The sequence below is a fragment of the Juglans regia genome, chromosome 11 (assembly GCF_001411555.2).
Source record: "Juglans regia cultivar Chandler chromosome 11, Walnut 2.0, whole genome shotgun sequence".
Lineage (NCBI taxonomy): Eukaryota > Viridiplantae > Streptophyta > Magnoliopsida > Fagales > Juglandaceae > Juglans > Juglans regia.
The window spans coordinates 29,134,369-29,158,518 of record NC_049911.1 but is presented as its reverse complement, the minus strand read 5'-3'; the positions used below and the strand labels follow the sequence as shown (position 1 = coordinate 29,158,518).

The following is a 24,150-nucleotide window of genomic DNA, read 5'->3' as shown; positions in this document are numbered from 1 at the left end:
GCATAACCGCATTGCCATTTAAGCAAAATTTACGAATTGGTTTATGCATATTTGAGACAAAATAATAATAAATATTATTATTTTATTATTATTAATTTTTTGCCTAAATACAATTTCATAGTATCTAAGTACATATATTAATACAATTTCATGCATCCAAATTTAACAATTTCATATATAAAAAATACATCAAATTTATATACACCAAAAATGAATTCAATGTGCTCATAAACAACACATATTTAACATGTCACCTTAATACAAATTCCATGTATAAACTAGGTGATCTGCTAAATCAAGGTATTGCTCATCTTAATACAAATTCTATGTATCAAAATCAACTTGATGCAAGTTCCAAAAAGTTGATTTTGATACAAATTCATTACAATACAAATTTGGTTCAAGACCATTACAGCAACAACAAGATCCAGCAGAAACAACCAATTTCCAGCAAAACCAAACCCCACCAACAACAAAATTCACCCAATCAATTAGTACCCACCCACCAACAACCAAAATACAATTTCATATAGTAGTACAAAAAAAATTATACAGTTCCATATATAATTCCAACAATACAATAATACTCAAAACCTATCATCACAACCAAAAAAAATTATAAAAAACTGCACAAAACAAAGCATACAACTATATACGAGCTCTTGCCTTTTTCCTTTGTTCCTCAATTATTTTCATTTGAAGATTATAGAAATGCTCTTGCTTCACAAAATTCATGGAACCAAAATCCAATTTCATAATTTCCATATCATTTTTCCTTTTCCTTTTAGCTAGTATTATTGAGCCTTAATTTTAATTTCAACCCTTCTCTTCTTAATAGCCAATAACTCGTACACTTCATTGTCTAACCTCAAATTTGATTCTTTTCTCTTCAACATATGAATTTTCCTATCATGTGTCATTTCTCTTAAGGCGTCACTAAATTCAGTATCTTCTCTTTCCCTAACTTTTCTTTTTTCTCTCCATTTCTTTTTCAATTTTTTTGTCCGGAAGTCTCTCACACTCCACGGGCACATTTTCCATCTCTTCCCCTAATTGTACTGAGTTTGGAATACTACCTGAACATGAGACACTGTCTCTTCTTCTTATGTTGTCCACGTGTGTTTGCCATTTCGCTTGGTGCCTTAAAAGATTTCAACAATGGTCCATGGTGAAGTTGGTTTTTTGGGTGTCTCGATATAAGATTTTTGGCTTGTCAATCTACAATTTTGTTTAACAATCAACGGGACAAATCATTAATAATTAGAACAATAACAAAAAATAAACAACAACAATTTATTTAAACGATTATACCTTGTCTTGCTCGGTTGCACCGCTTGGATGCATTCCTTCAACTTAGGCCATGGAACCACAAAATTTATTCACACATTTTTTAATGGTTGACCACCTATTGGTCAAAGAATTCACGAAATGTTTTTGACCGTTATGTTTTTTATAAGTGGAGTAGTAATCATAAATTCTACACCACAGTTGTGTGGAGGTTTGGTAAGTCCCCTGAATAAAATCTATACTAACCTTCCTCAACAGTAAATGACACATCCTGCTAGGATTTTTGTTTAGGTGCCATTTTTTTCCCGTTGGGGTTGTATCACTTGGACATCAACGAAAGCAGCATCCATAGTAGAGTTGTTACTACCACCCTCACCACTTTCCAATAGTGTGGTGAAGAAGGGATCCTCATCAATTAAAGTATTCATCATTCAACAAATATCGAATGACAAAATGTTATTAAATTTTGCACATATTAAGCAAAACAAAGTGCACATATTGTAGGGCTTCAATAACAAACCACAAGCCAAAGAGAACCAGCAAAACAAGGTGCACATATTGCACAAATTGTAAAATAAAACTAAAAACAGGGGTTAAAGCATGAGTTCTATAAGTGTACATAAATCAAGCAAAAATAGGGGTAAAACCAGAACTAGTTTGTGGTCTTTTTTCCAAATTTAAATAAGTACATAGATCAAGCTTAAGAAGTTCTATATAACCCAATATTTAATCTTCAGTGGGACAAATCAGTGGGACAATCGGTGGGACAAAGCATGAGATCAATGGCTAAAATTTACATTGAAAAGCAAGAACAGAATCTAAAAGCAAGAATAGAAAATCTAGTCCAAGAAATCTAAAATGAAGAAACCCTAATCTAAAACCAACATCATCGAAACTCTAGTCTTTCATGTTTCTACTTTCAAAAGCAGCCTAAAAATTAAAGTAAGGCTCAATTCTCATTCAGATCATACACCTCCCACTCTTTCTCAGTGCAGTTAATGTTGTTAGTCAGGTTTAATCTAAAACCCTAATCTAAAACCAAGAACAACAAATGAAGAAATAGCACAAATCAAAACCATGAAGGGATAACAGCACATCGAAACCGTGAAGAAACAGAGGGAGAAGTTTATACGCTTTTCAACCTAGCGATTTCATACCTGAAATGTAGAGAACCAAACAGAAAATCCAACCATGACGAGCCCAGAGCCATCGCAAACTCCGTTGACAGGCGTCATGAGAGAGAGGTGCCCGGGTTTGATCTCCGTCAGGGTTTTTGAGTCGAGAGAGGAATGGAGAACCAAAGAACCAGAAACGTATGGGGGAGGAAAAAATAATAATAATCCCATTTGGGGGAGGGGTTGTCGAGAGAGAGGAGAGATAAATAATTATTAAAATATGATTTGTAGAGTGAATAGTAATTATCCAAATTTAGATAAGCATTATTCATACCTAGTTAAATATTTGGATATGCATAAACCAATATAGATGATTTTAGAGTCATATTATGCAAATATGACTATGCATATACATATGCATAGACCAATATAGATGCTCTTACGTGCATGTTTGTATAAAACATGTATGTGTGTGCATCTGTCAGACGTTCCTATGATGACAAAATTATCGGGTTTACCTCAGATTATAAAAAGGGTGTGATATATTTTCATACAATATTACACTCTTATCTCATTATGTAAAATGTGATACTTTTATCATAATCTTTAATTTTTTTTAAGAATTGCAAATATAAAAAATATATGGATATTGTAAATTGCATATTTATATTTGCAATTTACTAAAAAATAAGTTTAAAAATATTATCAAGATATTTTTTAGAAGAAAATGAAATATGTGGATGGGCCTTGTCGGCGCCATATACATACTTGCCGTTCGTTACGGCCGTTGCTTTTTTGGTTTTTTTTTTTTAATTGCCTCGGGAAGAATTGTACAGAAATCTAATTCTGTAGAACGATTCGGGTTTTCATTATACGGCAGACCGTGGTGGCATTGGGTCAAGGTCCAAATAAAAGCATTGTGGACCGACTTTGATTTCTAAGGGCTAAAGGGCTTTTTGCGTCAGAACCTTGCGAGCTAAAACAAAAAGACCAAGCTAAGTTATAACATATATAATGCTACGTATAATTTTGAAATGTTACATATAGTTTTGACCAAAGCAGTTTTTGCAAACTTTTTTAAAAAAATTATATAAGTTATTATTAAAAAATAATTTTTTCAAATAGATTTTAAATTTATCTATTTTTTTAATAGAAAATGAGAGGACTACACATTCCAGGACAGTAAATATCATTTCTCATAAGATATATTATTTGTAATTTAGTTTATTGAAGCAATAAATATATTATTGATATAAAATTTTATGACATCAATTTGTATAAAATGCAATTTAAATTTTCTTCTACTGACCTAATTTAGCTGTGTATGTACACATTTAAAGTAAATAACATAACTCTGAATTATAATCAAATTGGAAATTGATTGTAGGTGTTGTTGGAGATGAAATGGAAGAAGAGATGAGATAATAAAGAGCTAAAACCAAAAAAAATTGACTCAAATACAAAAAGGTGAAAGTGATCGAAAGAAAGTATAACTGAACTATTTCAAGGAAAGTAGGACCCATCTACGTCTAAACAATGAAGGAACCTCTATCAAAGAGAGGATCTCAACAAAGAGTTTTACTATTTATTATTCACACACATCATATATTATATTTTGTTTTTATTTTTAAAATTTTTAATTTTTAATTTGTTGGTTTTATTCTTCTTAAACTTATTAAATTCTTCTACTCATCATTCATATACTACATATTTTGTAAGAAAAAAAAATAAAAAATAAAAAAATAAAGTATAATGTGTGATATATGAGATGATAGAATATAATTTTTCCTCTACAAATATCCAGACTTCTCTATTGACAAAGAGCCCTCAAATAATTTGCTCCCCTCTCCAGATTTCTCCACTGAATGCATCTTTTTCAACCTCTCAAAAACCTTTTTTTCTTCATTGTTTTGAGACCTATAAAAGGCCACGTGAGACATTAAAATCGCCAAACATGGTACACATTACTCCCAAGCAACTTGTGAATGTATGCATTTATGACAAACCATGTAAATCTATGTATCTATCTATTTATTTACATTTTATATGCTTTATTATTTATTTTATGAATGAGCATCCAAACACCGTATTAACGCCCAAATCATCATCGTTGACAGTTTGACCATATTGTTGGGTTTCGGGGACGAAAAAATGCATGGTTGTTGTGCAAATTAGTAACTGTCCTCATCAATCAAATGACCATATCATACCAGACAAGGTCTTATGTATGGTATTTCACAAACAAAACAATCGATGGTATGATTTTGTAAACATGATCCATATATACATGTATTTTGGTCTTCGAAGCTAATACTGGATTCAACTTTTTTCCCTTCTCACAACAATTTTAAGTTGTAACCAAGTATAACGCAAAATCTACACAGTTTAGGCTGAAAATATGCACTTAAGAGCAATGTGCATGGTATTCCTTTTAACGGTCAAAGCATAAATATGTAAGGGTGCTATCTGCACCATATAGAGTGGGGGTAGCCCCCTCCCTGCATCCCGGGGGTGGGGTGGACTCTCAATCCGTCTCATTGATTAATTTGAGTTATTGCATATTTTATATATTTAGAATCTTTATTTATTTTATTATATTATTATTGGTTTTAGATGAAAAAATAATTAAGATGAATAAATCTAAATTGTGATTTAAATTGGTTAATAGTATAGTTTATACTTAATTTTATAACTTCTGATTTAGTTGGATAATATTTATTAACAAGTATAATATATTTTTAAGATTCTATTATTCTTTTTTTTCTTCTAATTTCTATTATTTTTATAAGTTAATAAATGAAAAATTTGAGAAAAGTCAAGGTATCAAAAGGTCAAGAAATGAAAAGCTTGATAACTGTCAAGGCATCAAAAGGCACCAACATTTTTTTTAGTGTTTAAATTTTGGACGGAAGCAAAAATAAAAGGCAACTTTTGGGATTTCTCTAAAGGAGGACACGCGGCACGCGCAAAAGAAAAGAAAAAAATCGAGGATTCTTTGTTTTAATTCATTGGGAGTACGCAACCGGCAACACGCAAGAAAGAAGTTTTTTTTTTTTTTTTTTTAATTTTTGCTGAAGCAACGAAAGTTTTTTTTCTTTGAGGGAAAGAACGCAGCACCGCATATTTGAAGAATTCTTTTAAGGTTTAATTATTTCTCCAGTCGTTTTATTCATTGCCTACTACCTTCATTTCTTTGACTTATTTTTTTTTATTTTTTACTTTTTATTTAATTTCAGTCTAAAATTTATGAAATATTTTTGAGATTTTTAGCTTAGAAGTTTATTGCTGTTTATTTACTTTGTGTTATTTTTTTTCTCGCTTCTTTAAGCTTTTATTTAATAGTGATTATAATTACTATAGATTAATTTTAAGAATTTGTGATTTGAGTACAAGGATGAACCCTAGAATCTTGATTTTAGGATTTTTTAATTTTCAGCTCGTATTTTGTCAATTATTTTCTAATTTAATTTAATTTGTAGATTAGTTTTATTAATATCTTAGTTCCATTGCATATTAAATTAATTAAACCTTAATTGAGACTTAAATCATTTCTATTTTATTGTTTAATTTTCAGATTAATTAAGATTGTTTAGTTTACTTGATTTTTTTTATTGTTAATTTTAATTTATTAGTTTTTTACATTTCATTTCGACACTTAAAAATCTAAAAATATGAATCTAGTCCATGACTAGTGCCCTTTTCTTTCTTGTTGCATTATTCCATTTATTACACATACCATTATTTTTATTTTCTCTTTGTGAACATTTTCACCATTTTAAACGAGTTTGATTTTAAGTAACTTTTCCTAAAGAGACAATCTAAGAATTTATTCCTAGTTATTACGCGACATCTTCCTGCACTTGGGATAGCCTTTGTGCTGCTCATTTTTTAGTGAGTCACCGATCCACTTCAATAATGGATTACATTCCCGTAGGCTACAAAATTATTCTTATGTCCAAAAGTGATCAAAACACATAAGTGGACTCGAATTGTAAATTTAAATTTGTAAATATGACTATAATTAAAAATATTTAGTTTTTAAATTTGCTCGTACATATCAAAACACAAAAGTCTCGCGTTGCTTAAGTATAAGATTTGTATTGTCAAGACAATCTATAAAATGATCACACTACCACACTACAACTTACATAAAGTATTAAGTAAAAGTTCTACCTAATATATATTACTATTTTTATATATAGTAAAAATAATAAATATTTATATATTTATATTTAAAAAAAAAAAGTGTGGGACAAGAGAAATGCAGAACGGGGCCCTATATAGCCTCCCCCCCGCATGGGCAGGGCGAACGGGGCGCGCAGCGGGGTGCGGCCCACCCCAATAAATATGTGCTCGAAAATATGCACTTACACATTGAACGGTATTAACTAATATTCCTTGTGTCAAACAGAACTCATTTAACAAGAACGGCGTTCTTCATCACCTTGTCATCTTAATGTCAATATTGTTTTATAGACTCGGTTTAATTAGGTTCAATTATTTACAGAAACCGGACGCAGCAACTCTCTTAGAGTGACTAATCTAGTTTACTAATTTGCTGATTTGGCTCAGGTTGCTGATATGGCATTAGTAGTTGATATGCTTACATGTAAAACAGTCATTGGTTGTCAGGAGTCGTAATGAGTTTTTCTTCCTATAAATACATTGATGTAAGTGATCGTTGATCAGTTCAATTTAGTAAATACGTATATTTGTACGTTAATTTATTTATTTTTACGAGAGAGTCCGACTATATTACAATTTATAATGTCTTAAAAATGCTTCCTTCTTACTTTTCCTTTAGGCATCACACAACCCCTTTTCCCTTCATTTTTTTTTAATATTTATTCTTTTAAAAAATAATAAATCTAATACTCTATCTTATATTAGTGTTTCAATAAGCTATAATGGGGATCCAAACTAGCTAGCCCCATTTTTATTCTCTATTTTTTTGTGCATATAATAATAAAAATTTCATATAATTAACGGTTGAGATCATCTAGCTATTTCGAAAAATATGACAGTCGGCGTTCATAAATATTTAGCGATATATATATTAATATTTCTTATGATGAGTGTCTAAAGAATTGCACACAGAAGCACAAAAGAGACACACAGATTCCCTTGCAATAATAATGGACTCAAAAAGTTTTATTGTTCGAATATGGGTGACTTCAACCCGTGATCCATTTGGCAATTGAACAAAAGCATGAGTGGTGGAAGTGATGGATGTGAGGAGGGTCTGGGAACAAATTATGTGGTCTATTGCCCCGGTATCAATAATCCATGGTGTATTGTCTAAGCTATATGAATTATGATGCAAAAGAGATGACAATTGATTCTTATGAAGCTATGAAAAAATAAAAGTGTTTGAGATAGCAGACAAGCATATACCTGCCATATTCAGCTGAGGTGTACTAAGCAATTAGTTGGATGAGTTGGATCCTTGGGAGGTATGAATCGACGGTTGTGCTTGACCATTATCTAGTTCCATCAACTTTTGAACTTGGGATTGAGTGAGTGACAGTCTCCTTCTCCTGGCTGGGAGATATCACTTGGTTTGCCAAATGAGGAGCTTGGAAATTGTTGCTGAATTTTCCCTGCTTGGTCTCGGTGAATTTAAAGTTAGGAGGGAACCCAATCAACTTGTAACATTTCACTCGAACTTGTCCTGCAGACTTCCCACAGTGGCTACATGTGAGCTTTGTCTTTTCTTTCTTCTTGAATGGAGTGTTGTGAAACACTGCTAAAGCTGAAGATTCCACAGAATGAAGCACCATAACCCGTGTTTGTCTCTGTCATTCTTATTGTAAAATCAAGGGGAAGGTCTTATCCAGTATAGGTATTAGGCTCATCAATATGAAATGCTCCCATCGAGGAAGCCAAGTTTATTTTTGATTGATATTGCGAATGTGAAATATCTTTTTCATGAGAAATAGTTTGATCCTGAAAGGGGTGGGGAAATTACCACAATGCGAGAGTGGTCATTGTGATGTATGTAGAATTGGCTGTTTGAGTTTTCTGAAGGTGAGGAAATATTATTGATGGGAATCGGGTTTCACACATCATTGTCTGCCATTTGTGAAGACTTGAGTGAAAGAGCTACAGAGAGGGTCTTTGTGAAAAGGTCTGAGAAAGAATGCAGCAGTATGGATGAGCCCAACCTATCTCTGATACCATGTTAAAGATTGAGTTAAAAAATGAAGGAGAAGATTGGAGAAATGTATTTCTCATTCATGATGCCCTTATGGCTCTATACAGTATTCTTTTTATATACAATACAATGCAGCTTCTTGAGCATGAAAAAAATAATAGAAAGAGAAAAATTCTATTCATAAGCCTCATACACTATATACCATCTTTTTTGCTATCAAATCTGTTATCAAATTCGCAGTTGTACACTAACTAACTCTGCTACAAGTATGCAATTGAGCCAACCAATAGAATATTCCATTTCACCTTCTAGAATGTCAGTCCCACTCCCTTGTGGCTAGGATGCAAGTGCATGATTTATTTTGGAATCTATTGCAAGGGAATATGTGTGTCACTTTTGTGCTTCTGTGTGCAATTCTTGAGATGTAGTTGCATGTTTACCATTCGAAATGAACATTTACAGTTCCAGTGGAAGAATTTAATTAATTAATAATGGTACTGATGGTTGAATTAAGAATATTACGTACAAGAAGAGTTATCATGAGGTATGAAAATCATGTTACAAACTTATTAAGATGATATAATAGTAATGAATTAATTTGCAAATAATAATAAATAATTTATGAACAGTAGGAAATTATTTGTGAATAGTAATATAGTTTGAAAACAATTATGCTCCGAAACATATCCTAAAAGAATCATCTTCTACAAACAAGCAACAAGTTAAAACCAAAACATATATATACATATATGAGTATTATACTGCTATATTTTTAATGCATGATCTATATCACACATGGCTGATTATGTGACATAATTTATTCAGAAAATAAATTTTAATATTTTAATCTTTCAAATCAAATCTTACAATTTAAATTATGTGTATAGTGCTACAGCGGCTTAAAAATAATTTAATTATATCTATATATTCCAAAAGGTATATAAATATTGCCAGCGCTTGCACGTACGTACGGGTACTATACAAGCATATATGCTACAAGTAGTTCTTGACAAAAATGCTGTGTTAGTGTCAGCAATGATCATCATTTCACTTAATTATAAGGCATGCATGAAGCTAGTCTATACTTTAAATCCACCCTTTATCATCACTTAATTTAAAAAACCTAAATGACCATATATATAGTTCAATAAATATCATTTTTTGCTTGATATATATATATATATAGCTAGCTAGATTAAAACTTCTGTATGCTTCCAATATTGGGACAAACTGTACTAAACTTTGAATTAATGCTTCTCTCGAGATAATAAACTGCGCGCAGCAATTAAAACTTACAGCAAGCGAAGTGATCTGATCTCCGGTGACATTTGGTGAAGTTCTTGACAGGTATGATTTGGTTGATCTATATATATAAATATATATATATATTTATATATATATAAAGTTGGAGAGTTAGAACTTAGAATTACCGGATCGATCAGTTGAGAGGTCGATCGATCGGATACATCAATAAAATGCATGCTGCATGGCTACAAATATTATATGTGTATATCTTCGAGCGACATCAGGCAGGCAGCAGGACATGCAGCCATGCATGCATGCTCACGAACAACATTGTAGCTTCGATCATAACGTTGGAAATGACAAAGATAAGCCATCCAAAATGCAGGCCGCTACAGCATTTAAAGCTATGTGGGGGGTCGGGGGTACTGGCTGGGAACTGTTATTTTTGGACCACTGTACGTGTAGCCCAGCAACAAATTAGCTAATTAAGAAGAAAGAGAGAAATAGTTTTGCATGCGCCTGCCTGGCCCCCAACCTACGACATATGCTAATTATCAGAACTCCACAACCCTAGAGTGCCTAGCTATAGGAAGAAAACCCTAGTTCCTCTTCTGAGTGGTTGGGCTTTTCTCTTCCTAGAAGGTTTGAGCCACCAACCATTCCTATCCTATTCGCCTAATTGTTACCAAAAAAATTTGAAATCCCAGTCCTCTGAGTTAGCTGTATAATCAGAAAATCATGCTCGATCTTAATGGTAATTAAGTTAATTGACCTAAGCTGGTACGTGTACAAGCTGCTGGCTAGCTAGCTAGCTAGCTCTCTGTGTACGTAAATGGGTTTTGGTATGATTAATTGATATATTTAATTTGTTTTAAATCAGCGATATTTACGTTAATGTTATTAAGAAAAAGTAACTTTGGATCCATCTGCCAAAAGAAAAAGGAAAAAGAAAACAGCTTTGGATCCTTCTTACTCCTTGTTCCAACCAGCGAAGCTGATAGTTGGTACCACCCTAGCTACTAATTCCTGTATATGCATGGCAACTGTATAATACCTAAATCTGATGTGAGAGACAACTGACAAGGAAAGAGCGTAACAGTAACTGAGACCCTAACTTGGTGGGGGCTGTTACAGATGTTCGTCATTCAAGGATTAGGGATTAGGTGTCCCTATTTTCTGAGTACATTTAATTTTAATTGATGACAGTCAATTTCAGCCGATTTCTGACAGAGACATCACGGAGGTATCAAGAAAATCTTGACTACTATTTCTTTCTTGACCCGCATGAATTCGTTTTAAGATACCCGCACATCCAAATTAAAAGCCCCCAGAAAATGTAGCAGCTAGAGCTTCTGGCTAGGTGTGTTCTTTGTTTCTCTCCCTAATTTCTCTCTCAGCTAGCCAAAGTGCTGGCTTGATCAATATCCAGACAACTCAATCCAGATCAACAACGACCGCTCGTTCTATACAAAGAGTACAACTGATCTTCCCGAAAGATCCGGTACGTACGTCGAATATTAAAAAACTGGAATCCGCACTCGTGAACGTACACCGATAAAGAGTAAGAATGGATTACGTGAGGCTTTTATTTTTATAGATTATAAGGTGAGTTAAGATACAAATTAAAAATTAAATAAATTATTATTAAAATATATTTTTTTAATATTATTTTTTATTTTAAATTTTAAAAAAATTAAATTATTTATTTAATTAAAATTTAAAAAAATTATAAAATTAAATGAGATGATACCAGAATAATTGTAAAAACAATAGAGGCAGTAATAAATATACATTACTTTTTATAATATTTTATATAATAATATTTAAAATATATATATTTTTATAAACTAATTTGCAAAAATAAGATATTTTTGTTGAGATATTTTATTTTATAATATATATATTATGTAGATATTATTCCTCAATGTAATAATCATGCTGCATGCATAGCAAGCTCTGGGATTGAATTGGCAGTAAGCTGTCCATCACATTGGCAGATAACCAGTGAGGCGTACGATCCATATATATAGGATTTGGCAATGTCAGCTTCTGAATGACATCACGGGATAATATTACGTCTGATCATGTCCTGGCCATATATATATAAATTATGAGTAATATTATGAGTAATAAATCTTATTAATAAAAAATATATTTTTTTATATTTTTTTAAAATGTGATCTATTTTTTTACAAAAATTTATACAAAATTTATTTATTTAAAACTTGTATAAATCATTTTTCATAAATTATATATATAGGTGTGGCATGAATTAATAAGAAGTCAATATATTTTTAAGTAGATTTATAAAATACATTTCTATTATATTAATCTTACGTGGATATACGGACAAAAGAACGCTTGAGGCTAGAATCGTGTAGCTAGGCGAACCTATATATATAGTAGCTAGCTATATATATAATTTCCAGTTGATCTACTGGACTGCTTGGCTGTCACATGAAGTGGGATATGATATTCTCCTTTACATGCCATTATCATTCCCTTCCGAAGGTCACCATCATAATTAAGCAACAGCTTCCTATACCAACTAATTATGCAGGAATTAATAATATTTGCTCCAGCCATGCATGAGCCAACAGATCAAGAGCTAGGGATCGAGTCATTAACAACTGATCATGAAACCAGTCACTTGTGAATTCCAAAGGAGATCGATCGATCGATCGATCGGCCGGATCAACATTCAATTAACCAAGTAGACAAGGAACTTAATTACAACCAAAAAATCAAAAACCACTCATATATGTGTGTGTGTGTGTAAGATCATGTTGTGTATTGAGTGGTACGTACATTGAATTGGTTAATTACTACTGGTCAGCGTGAATCAAAGCATGACCACAAGCACAACCAGCAGACAGAGAATTAATAGTCATGAACGAAAAAGCATTAATAATGCACTCATTTCAAATGCTGTAAATATATAGATATATATATATATATGTATGTATGTATGTCGTTATAATAAGGTGATTTCATTCAAATACGTCCACATGAACCATGCATTCATCATCAAATAAGAAAGTTAAACGCGTATCAGATCATGCATCCGATTCAAGTTGCATGTCCCATCGTACTAGCATCTGCCTTTATTCTATCGTACAAAAGCACCGATGCATCGCTAATAAATAATATATATAACCTCGAGCAGGATAAAATGCTATATATATCAGTATTTCTTGTGAAAAATACAAAAGCAACTAAAACAATTAACGACACCTTTAATCCTCAATTTCAGCAGGAATGCTTTGTTGACCTAAAGTGATCAATATAGTTTACATGTACGAAGATAGAGAATTATAAACGCTTTATAATCACCATTTTGTACATGTCATGGTTTTATTTCATGTAACTTCAAGAGGTTCTTGACCATATATATCTCTTCAAATGATGCAATTCATATATATATATATATATATTCATTCTCTGCGTGTCATGAATGCATTTTGAAGCCCTTGATCAACAGCAGCACTATATATATGATCCTTCAGTGTCAATTAACCTGAATCATGGGGTAATATAATAACTATACAAGGTAATGAGATGATTATCCTAAAACCATATATCTTAATTATCTTGAAAATTATACGTATATATATAACATGCAGGTTCATGAATTCCAAGAGTCTGTTAACTCCTCCAGATAAGGACGTTGCATCTACCAATTAAGGTGCATGCGCCATATATAGATGATCAGTTGTATTTTTGTTTGTTTATTTCAACAAATGAATAATTCAGTAATCTATGGAATAGAATAGAAGAAGAATTAATCAGTGAATCACAAATGATCAGTTATCATTTACGAGAGGAATCTCGATCGGTTGTTTAAAAATATATTCAGAGTGCACATGTAAATGGTCAGATATTACAAAACTGGGGAAGATTTTCATAACAATTCCACGTTTCTTTCATACTGCTAGCTAGATCTAGTAGGCTGCGGTAGCATCGTTCATAGCTCCTATTATTTCGCAAAAGAACCATACCCTATATGATCATGTCACTAGCAAGTCAAGAGTCTAGAAATAACATATAATATATCACATGCACTAGCTTGCAGCTAGCTATTTTCACTCCACTACAGGCTCAAATCCACGAATGTCCACTCAATATTTAGGCGCTAAATTTTATTGTTTTGTAGCTAAGTATATAGTCGGTGTAAGAGCTAAGAGTTAAAAGTGAATTTCCGATATCTAGTTATATAGATATATAAGTGAATCTAGATGTATTCGGGGAGGGAGGGTTCATGTTTTGGACTGGAATGCCAGCAGCTTGCTAATTAATTGTCTATGCATGACGAACTTTACAAGCCCATGCCCTTCGATCCTTCCGTTTTCTACCTCCAGAAATCGTGAAAAGAATATACAAAGGTTTGAGAAGGGTTTTTAAATTCTTAGTTTATCCAAAACACGAAAGCTAATCGTCCCGTGTTCTTCCGGCAAGCAAACGGATAAACTGGAAAAAGCGGCTTCGAGTGCAACACCAACCAGAAAGTGCATCGAATATCAAGCCCAGATAAGAAAAAACTAAAAAGAAACCAAACGACACAAACATTATAAAATGCACACATCCGCATGCAGCCATACAGAACAAATGGTTTCTAATTAAAAATCAGTCATTGATAAGATCAAAATTACCACGAAAATCAGAATTGAAATTCGAACAAAATCAAACATCCCCTCATCCTTATCCTTGTTTCTAATTCCTGTGACTTCTAGCTCACTGGGTGTTACAAAGTACTACTACTTATAACCTTGACGACAGCAAATCCAGATAGATTGAGAGATTTCAAGATTTGCTAGGGAAACAACGTCCTAAAAGATGTTTTTACGATCTTGGGGGTGGGAAGAATTGCGTACCAGCCATGAAAGCATTGAGTGGAGCTGGAAATAGTGAAGGGTCGAGCAACGTTGCAGATGGGGTACTAGTGGTTGCTGTGGTGGTGGTGGTGGTGGCTGCCGTAATGAAATTTAGTGGTTGAACTCCGCCTCCATCGCCACCAGAGGAACTCTCTCCGACTGTGGTGTAACGATCTTCGCGGCCTTGATCATAGAGAATTCCCTTGAAAACATGTCCTCCAATGTTTACAGCCGTTTGATACGCGTACTGCTCGTCCGGATCCTCCATTGCGCCTACTCTCACACAGCGGAAGACCGCCGGCGAGTTCACCTCAGCTGGGAATTGTCCCCGTTCCAACCCTAATCAATCGAACGAATTGAGATGCTCAGTTCCAACCAAAGGAGGAAAAAGAATTGTAAAAAATAAGTATGGAAGAACGTCGGAAAGTGGTCTAACTAATTTCATAGAACTTTTCGTCAGTTTTACTAATAAACAGTGACAGCAATGGAAAAGAAGAAAAGAGAAAGAAAAGCAGGTGAGTGGGTGAGAGTGACTATGGAGGTGGACTTTCTCACACGCAAACGATATGGATTTGTTGGGCACGGGGTACTGATTTTTGGCCAGAAATCCCTCAAGCTAGATCTCAAGACAACTTTCTCTAGCATCTCAGTTCCTCGATTATTCTCCGTAGACCTTTCGCAAGATCATAATCCAAATTTCCACTCGTGGTTTATTTTTTCTCCTTGTTTGTACCGTAAACTACGACTTTACCTGACGTGGTGTTGGGTATACGAGTGCAAGCAAGAGGGGCCGCTCCTAATTGATTATCTCTCTGCCTTTTGGGATTCTCTCCTCGAAAGTGTTGTTGTTCTTGATGTTGATCTTGCTGTTGCTGTAGTTGTTGTTGTAAAGCTGCGAGTTGTTCTTGCCGCTCGCGCCTTTTGGCTGCAGGGACCCAAGTGCTCTTAACGTGGGTTTGGCACTGAAACCCTCGGCTCTTGCAACAAGTTCTGCATCTGAGATGGGAACAGTCTTTCTTTGCTTGGTTACCACAGTCTTGGCAATTCATGCCTCCTCCTACTCCTCCTTGCCTTATCAACGTTAATCCGGATCTCGACGACTCATCAGAGACGCTGTTGAGGTTCCTTCGACTAGGACCCACTCCAAACGAGTAGTAGTTGCTCATGTTCTGCTGCTGCTGATAGTATTGTGGCCATATCTCGAACCCTTTGTTGTAGATCTCCTCGTTTCTGTACAAGAATTGGCTATTCTCTTGCTTCTCTTCTTCCTCCTGTTTGTTTTGTGGGCCTTCTCGTCCACCTAGATAGAAAAACCCAGCCATTTCTTGCACCCAAAACCCGAGACGACTGGCCTCAATTTTGACCAAAAATCCATAGCAGAACGTTGGCGTCAACAAGTAACAACCAGATTCATGAAGACCAGCGATTGTTGATTTCTGGGAACTCAATCGATGGTTTGAATTCTGATCGCCTTGGTGTGGGACGTTCTAATTAAGTGACCGTTGGTTTTGACTTTGATTTTGTTTCCGAATCTGACTAAGAGTGCGTGTGATCTTTGTTGTAGGGGGGATTTTGCAGCTTTTGCGGGCAGGATTTTCGACACCTTTTTTTAGGGTAAAAGACAGAGGAAGACGAGGGTTTTACCTCACGGAATCAGAGTTTCAATTCTCTTCCGTTGCTGGAAGCAATAATACTGACACGGAATTAGAGCTCTGCAACGCCGCCATGGTAACTGCACCCCATTCTGCTACTACTTAACACACTTTAACCTCATTTAATTTATGACAACCAACGTTTCTCTCTCTCTCTCTCTCTCACTTTCTACCATACAACTGAGTTCGTAATTTTGGCTGTGCGTTTGAGAGAGAGAGAGAGAGATTACCAAAGAAAAGAAGAAAAACACTCCTATCATTATCACTGGACATTTGTCTACAGTTCTCTTCCAGTTTCAATGAATCCCATCAGGATTGTTGAATCTCCAGTCACTGTAGTATCATCCGACGCTCAATGTAAATCCACGTGTCACGGAATCAGCTTTTCCTTATTCGTCCTTGTACCGGAAAACCCGCTAGTACTTTTCCTGACCATCCCCTCTATCGCCCATTTTTAATGCACAAAAGCGATCTACCACAAGAGCAAGCACCGATAACACCACGGCACATCCCCAAAATCGTCCGTGAAAGTTTTCCATCGATTCGGCACATGTCTAGCATTCAAAAATGGAGGGTGATGGTTGTGACCAAGATTACAAGCGTCACAGACCCACAGTAGAGGCGGTACTTCGATTACGAGTTTCAAGGGAAAAAGTTTGAGGAAAAATCGAGCCTTTAACGAATTTCTCGGAGTGGGTTTCTTTTTCTTTTTGTTTTGAGTTCCATCATCTTGCCACTCCTGTGATGTTTTTCCTCGAATTTCTTGGTGCGATCATTTAATCATTGACTAATTGTGGATAAATAGTTTTTTTTTTTTTTTTTCCAAATAATTTATCAACCGATTAAAGTTTCCGCCTTGAAGATTGAACAGTACGTTTTCAAGATAAGAAATAATGTGTTTTTTTTTCTTTTTTGTTGTTGTAATAAATTGATTACATGTCTGAATTATTTATTTATTCATTTTATAGGAACATGTCTGAATTATTTAAATGTAATGAATATGATTGTAAATATTAATATTTATAAAGAAAAGCAATATTTTATAATAAGAACCAAGCACGAAATCAAGGCATTAATTAAGAAAAATGGTGAAGTGACAACTAAATAACAGCTGGTATATAATTATATAAAAAAATTACTTTTTTAAATTTTAATTTGACTTTTCCTTTTGATTTGATGTGTTTAACTTTTTAAATTTTTAAAAAATCTTTTATTTTATTTTGTTTTAAGATTTTTTACAGATTAATCAAACTCGTTTATTTGTATAAATAAGATTATTTGATATAAAAATTAAAAATAAAATAAAATATTATTATAATATTTTATTATTATTATTTTAAGATTTAAAAAAATTATATTATTTATTTTCTTTTATTTAGATCAAATGATATTTATTATGAAAAAAAAGAGTTAATTAAATTATCATTCTAGCTTAAATTATATATAGAATAATTTTTTTAAGAGGCAACAACTTTTTTTTTTTTAAATTTTCAAGAAGGGAGTTCCGAACTTCAGACTTCTATTTTAAAAGGTGACCGAGAGTTATGTCAAGTTGTCAATCAAGCCACGTGCCTTTCACCTTAAAAGCAACAACTATATATATATATATATATATATATATATATTTATGATCCCATACATTTTGCATGCGGTGATATGCAAATATGATGGATGATTTGTTTCAAACCTTCTCCGCGTGAAATTTGACTCGCATTTGTTTCACAAATACGCGTTAGATTAAATAAAATGAATCCAAGAAACTAAGTTCCAAGTGGCTGTATTTGTTATACAATTGTTTTCAGCTCTTGTATGTACAAAGTACGCTCACTGCAGACACAAAGGCCTAAAAAAAAAAGACAGAATTTACTACTCTGTCTTGAGATTCTTCATATGTACAATGGTCCATGCATGCGATAATAATAATAATAATACTAATAATTCAGTAATTATTTTTGTCATTTCACTATATGCATACACTAATGAAATATCAATGTAATTAAAGTTCGAATCATATCTAGTCAATTTTACAATTCGAGTCATTATAATTATTTGAAACTAATTAAATAAAAAAAATTAGGATACACATAATTAAAAAGAAAGCATATAATAAAATAAAACCATATTGTAAAATGTTGTCTATAACATCACCAAGCGGCTTATAATTACTTGCACTAAAATATGCATCTATAGATATAGGGTATGATCATATCCTGATCCATGGCTACTTTTAGCTATAATTAATTAAAAAAAAATATTACAACTTGGGTAGAAGTAATTGATGTGTTAAAAGGATAGCACCATATCGGCTAATTCTTTTAACGCGTAAGAGTTTACATACTTCTTCTTCATACTTCACCCCTTAAAACATTAAAAAAAAAAAACATAAAAAGTCAAAAGTTACCTTGATCAACGTGAAAAAAAAAATTAAAAAAAAAAGAAATGAGAGTAATATTTTTAAATTTGACTCTTGGCCATTAAATTGGAACTTAAAACTTGGACATCCGCGCTTAAGATCAAATTCGCCTGGAATTCGACCCCAGAAATATAGCCTTCCATGCATATTCCCTCGCGTCAATCCCATTAATTTTTTATCCATTCATATTTTATCACGATGCAGGGAGAGTTGCCTCCATCCGATCATCAAATTTATAATATAGTAATTCGCTTACAGTAGTGTTATTTGAATAATTTTATATTACTCATCATTCACATGATATAATTTGATTTGTAAGATTTAAATTTTAAAATTTATTTTTTAAATCAAATTATGATTAGGATGTGTAACCGGACTGGATTTTTTTTTCAGTTCGGTCCGAAATCTGAAAATCCTGGTGGTTATTTGCTCGGATTGGACCCGAGCGGGTAGTATGAAATTGGATCCAATATGGACCTGTATTGGATTTGATTATGAATCCAATTATGTAAGCAGTTATCCGTAATCAGATTTTTTTTTTTTAAAAAAACACACACGCAATTTTTTTTTAAAAATTTGAAAACAAAAATAATATATAAAAGTTATATTCTAAAGAGATTATTTTGGTTTGTGTAGAGCACATAAGGATCGAATTTAAGCTTTGATATATTATTCCATAATTATATTATTCTAATTACAAAACTATGAGTTATTTTAAGTTATTTTTTCTTCTCTTTTGGATTCGAAAGCAAAAATTGAAAAAGAAAGGACGAGGATGTCTTCTTATTTTTTTATTTATTTTTTTAATCTTCCAAGAATGTCTTTTGGCATTAATTAGAGATGGATGATTTTAAAAAGGAGAGAACACGTTTAATTTATGGAGATTGTTCAATTAATATTGCTTAAGTACATTAATAACATATTGATATTGTTATGATTTATTATGATTTATTTTATTCATTATAGATTGATGTTTTGTATTGTGATGTAAACAACACTATAATATATAATATGTATGTATTGTGTGTGTTGATGTATTATTATTTATTTTGTATAAAAAACATAAAGGCCTATTAACAAAAAAAGCCTTTTAAAAAGTGTTTTAAATTTTTTTTTAAAGAAAATATGGGTATTAAACATGATATCCAAATTTTTTTAACAAAAGTATTAGAACTTTTTTAAAAAAGTTTTAAAAAGTATTTTTTTTTCCTAAAAAAAAAAAGCAATAAACCCTAATATGCGAGTTTATATCTGGTTATCGACTCGATTTTTCTTGGCTTATCCAAACGGATAACAACCCGATTTTTAAAACCCAAATCTTGATTCAGTTATGATCGGATATTTGGATCAAGTTCTACACCCCTAATTATGATATGTGGATGGTGTGACTTTCAAATAGAATTATTTATTTGCTTATAATTGTTGGATAAGATGAGCCCTATTATGCGCTGAACCATATACAATCATCTTAGAAAATAATTAGTAATTTGTATTCAAGTTATACTAGTTATAAATATATGGGTAAATGCATTGGTTGCCATGAGATTTAAAATAATTACAAAATTATTTATTAGTTAATTTGGGAGCCTTTTGCATCATTAATAGACTTTTTTTCCTTACAAAAGTTCCCAACACTTCCTATAATTTTAGAAATAGATAACATAAATTTGGCAAAAGTATATTTCACTAATATATACAATATCTCATTATACTTAAAATAGACTATAGATATATGAACAGTAATCAATAGTATTTTATGTTTGATACTTTTCTTTTCCATTAAAACTCTGTTTTTTCAAGTAAAGCTGCTGCCTTCTTTTTTTCTTTTTTCCGCCAGCCCACTTTTACTTTTATATTTTGCAACTCATGTGCTTCATCTATCTAAACCTCTCTTGAATTATATTACAGAATATTTTATTGGTAGGTATCTAGAAATGCCGAATGGGTAAAAATTGCACGATGAGATTGAAGGGGTCTTTATTTGTTTGTGAAGGGGTCCTTATTTGTTTGTAAATACGTTGCTTTTCCATTTTTAATATGCTAATGTTGTGCATTTATTGGCTTAAAAAAATAGAAACAATAAAATAAAATAAAATAAAAAAGAAAAGAAAAGTGAAGAATAGAATATCAAAGATATTGTTGTGCATGTGAAGAAACATTGTCAAATTAAATCACAAGTTATAAAATTAAGCATAAATCATATTATTAACCAATTTAATTCACAATTCATATTTATACCTCTTAACAATTGTTTTTATCTAAAACTAATAATAATATCATGAAATAATTGAAATATATTGGTTTTAGATGTATAAAATATGTAATGATTCAACTCAATCAATACTTTATGAGATTGAAGGTTCTGAATTTGAGTAATAGGTTGGTTAAATTTATTACTGTTTGAATTAGTAGTTTCTATCTCGAAATATCTATATTATCTTCGTAGACCTTATTGTTAAATTTTTTTTTTCTATACTCGATGTTTATATTTTAGAGTAATTTATTTTATAATAATACAGCACAAACGTGTCTCGCACGTAATCCTATTGTTAATATATATGTATATATATGACAAACATATATATATATATATGACGATTAAATATTATAAAATTCACACTCATATCAATTCAAATATAAAATGTATTTTGAAAGGGCAGTAGAAAATCTTGAATTACAGACGGAACAGCAATTGATTTGGGGGAGGAGCGGATCTCCTCTCTCTCATTTATTTATTTATTTTGTTGGAAACAATGAATCACATGAATCTGCCAAAATTAATGGGCACTAATAATTGGATTCCAATAATATAAGAGGGGTACGGTCTCCCGAAGGCCTTAGCCCCGCCGTACACACGCCTGGTTGGGTCTGCCTAAAATAACAATAATAAACCTTTTAATCATCATTCATCTCTGACGATTTAGGGTTAATTTGGGTAATAGAGCATTCATAATAATTGATTATTTTATTATTATTTTTCACTATTATTTAATATTATATTATTATTTTTTTCACTATCATCTCATTACTTAAACACAACCTATCAATACAGTATTAGAATAGTAGTAATTAACTAGAGAGTCAAATTTTAACTAAGATTTAATTAGTTTGCTTAAAATATATCTACATCAAACTAGCTATATGTCAATAATTTTATTTATCATAATTTTAGCTGGTTAAGGAGTGGTTTAAATTTAAAAATGAGTTTAGATGGTGTGTGAATAGCAAAATAAAAATTAAATGATTTATTATATTTTATGTAAAAATTTAAGAAAATTATATTAAGATTTGAAAAGGTTAAATTATTTATTATATTTTATATAAAAATTTTAAAAAATTATAATAATAAAATGAGATATTTTAAAATTCAAACGAGACTAATCAGCCAATAAATAATTTGGCCTTAAAATATTATTCCAAGCCTCGGTCTCCAAAGTCCAAACCCAATTGTTCTGTTGCACTTTGCAGCTACTTTTGAACGACGTGGTCGAAATCCTTCCCGCCTGGGCGTTGTGACTTTTCACAATTTTCCTGGAGATATAATTCATTACTTCACGCGGTTGCCAACCTGGTTCCCAAATGATAATTTTATATAATTTTCTTTTTCCTATTTTTTCTCTTTGATAAATATATTTGTTGAAAGAATAAAAAATATATATATCTTTAAAAAATCATATCAGTTAGAATAATATGAAAATTAAAAAATTACTGTATATTTTTTTAATAACAAATAAATATTTTAATTATAATTATAATTAAAATAAATAATAATAAATAATAGAATAATAATAAATATAGAAAGTTTGTTATTTGATGCTATTGAAAATTAGTTAGTTAAATTTAAAAAAATAAAATTTTTAATCACAATTTGATAAAAAAAAATTATTTATTTATTACCAATTATTTATTATATAAATAATTATTTTCTGTTAAAATAAATCTATTTTTATCTCAAATAATCATTCTCGTGAGAAATGATACCATTTCTTTCTGCAGTGGGACACGAGGCAACCTGTATCATAATATATATTCACACACCACACCTGTATATATATACAATCGATCATATTGCACTAACACCTGTTCCTTCTTAAATATTGTAATAATTCAAATTATTTACTTCGGAAAAAAAATAATATTAATATTGCAAGGATCGACCAGTTCTGCAACTCTCGCTTATTTTGTCTTGTTTTAAATGTTTGGTTTTTATTTTTATTTATTTGCTCTTTATTGCATATAGACGTTGGAAAGGACTTCCCTCGTACTTTTTTTAATGTTTATTTCAATACAATCACAAGCTGATTTATAATTTATATATATATATAGTATATATATGAATAATGATAGATACAATTATTAATTGAGCAAGTGTTATCCACATTTTTTAAAAAATAGTAGAGTTTATTATTAGATTATTATTTTCATGTGGGTCTCATATTTATTCATTTTTTTTAAAATTAAAAAAGTGTGCACAGCGCTTGCGCACTCTTTAACTGTAAATATTATTTTTAATACATTTAATATAAGAATAATATTAGATATAAGTTTCAAATAAAAAAATATCGTGCATACCTTTTATAATAAAATGAATCCAACTGGTAAATAATATATTTAATTTTTTACATATTTTCATTGTGAGGTTTACTTCTTTACAATTAAGGTTGTGTTTGGATGTTGAAGTGAGTTGAGTTGAGATGATAAAATATTGTTAAAATATTATTTTTTAATATTATTATTATTTTAAGATTTGAAAAAGTTGAATTGTTTATTATATTTTGTGTTGAAATTTGAAAAAATTATAATGATGAGTTGAGATGAGTTGAGAGTATTTAACTAACCAAACGAAGCCTAAATGTACAAATCCATTTAAAACTTGTTCAAATCATTATTCTTAATGCAATTCATTACATTATTTATTGAACACATAGAGCTATAATTTGTCTATTTATTTCTCAAGTTTATTGGGGGAAAGGGCATTCGTTCGGTACATCTATTACAAGGTAGTACGTGAGAAAAGAAGAGCATCTGCTTATGGCCCTGTTTGGATACAAGCTATCTCATTTGAGTTGTATTCCATCTGCTCATCCAAACAGTAGAATATAAAATTTTATCTCATCTTTGATTTTTTCAACTAGCGCTACATTAACGTCACATTAACGATATAGTATCACTACAGTTGATCAGCTACAAAGTTTTATCTACTTCTACAATATTGGTACAGTATCTCATTTGAGTTGTATTCCATCTGCTCATCCAAACAGTAGAATATAAAATTTTATCTCATCTTTGATTTTTTCAACTAGCGCTACATTAATGTCACATTAACGATATAGTATCACTACAGTTGATCAACTACAAAGTTTTATCTACCTCTACAATATTGGTACAGTATCGCTAACTATCAAATTTTTAA

The 24,150-nt window shown here is 31.5% G+C and overlaps 1 protein-coding gene across 2 annotated transcripts; it reads right to left on the bottom strand.

The window, feature by feature from the left end:
• Positions 1–13,233: 13,233 nt before the first annotated feature.
• LOC108991308 (protein EXPRESSION OF TERPENOIDS 1-like) lies at positions 13,234–16,550 on the bottom strand. 2 transcript variants are annotated; one of them, XM_018965490.2, is made up of 3 exons: positions 15,424–16,239; positions 14,673–15,011; positions 13,234–13,318 (listed from the first exon to the last, which is right to left on the bottom strand). In XM_018965490.2, exons 1-3 carry the CDS (start codon positions 15,992–15,994, stop codon positions 13,314–13,316), a joined length of 915 nt encoding a protein of 304 aa, XP_018821035.1. In that variant the 5' UTR covers positions 15,995–16,239; the 3' UTR covers positions 13,234–13,313. The 2 variants fall into 2 exon arrangements, with proteins under 2 accessions (XP_018821035.1, XP_018821034.1); XM_018965489.2 differs by lacking the exon at positions 13,234–13,318 and having other exon boundaries at positions 14,393–15,011; positions 15,424–16,550.
• Between the last annotated feature and the right edge of the window lie 7,600 nt (positions 16,551–24,150).

Excerpts from the sequence above, each read along its gene's own strand:
- LOC108991308 (XM_018965489.2), bottom strand. The coding sequence starts at position 15,994 with ATGGCTGGGTTTTTCTATCTAGGTGGACGAGAAGGCCCACAAAACAAA. Across the intron at positions 15,012-15,423 it reads TATACCCAACACCACGTCAG|GGTTGGAACGGGGACAATTC; the intron begins GTAAAGTCGTAG and ends TCGATTGATTAG.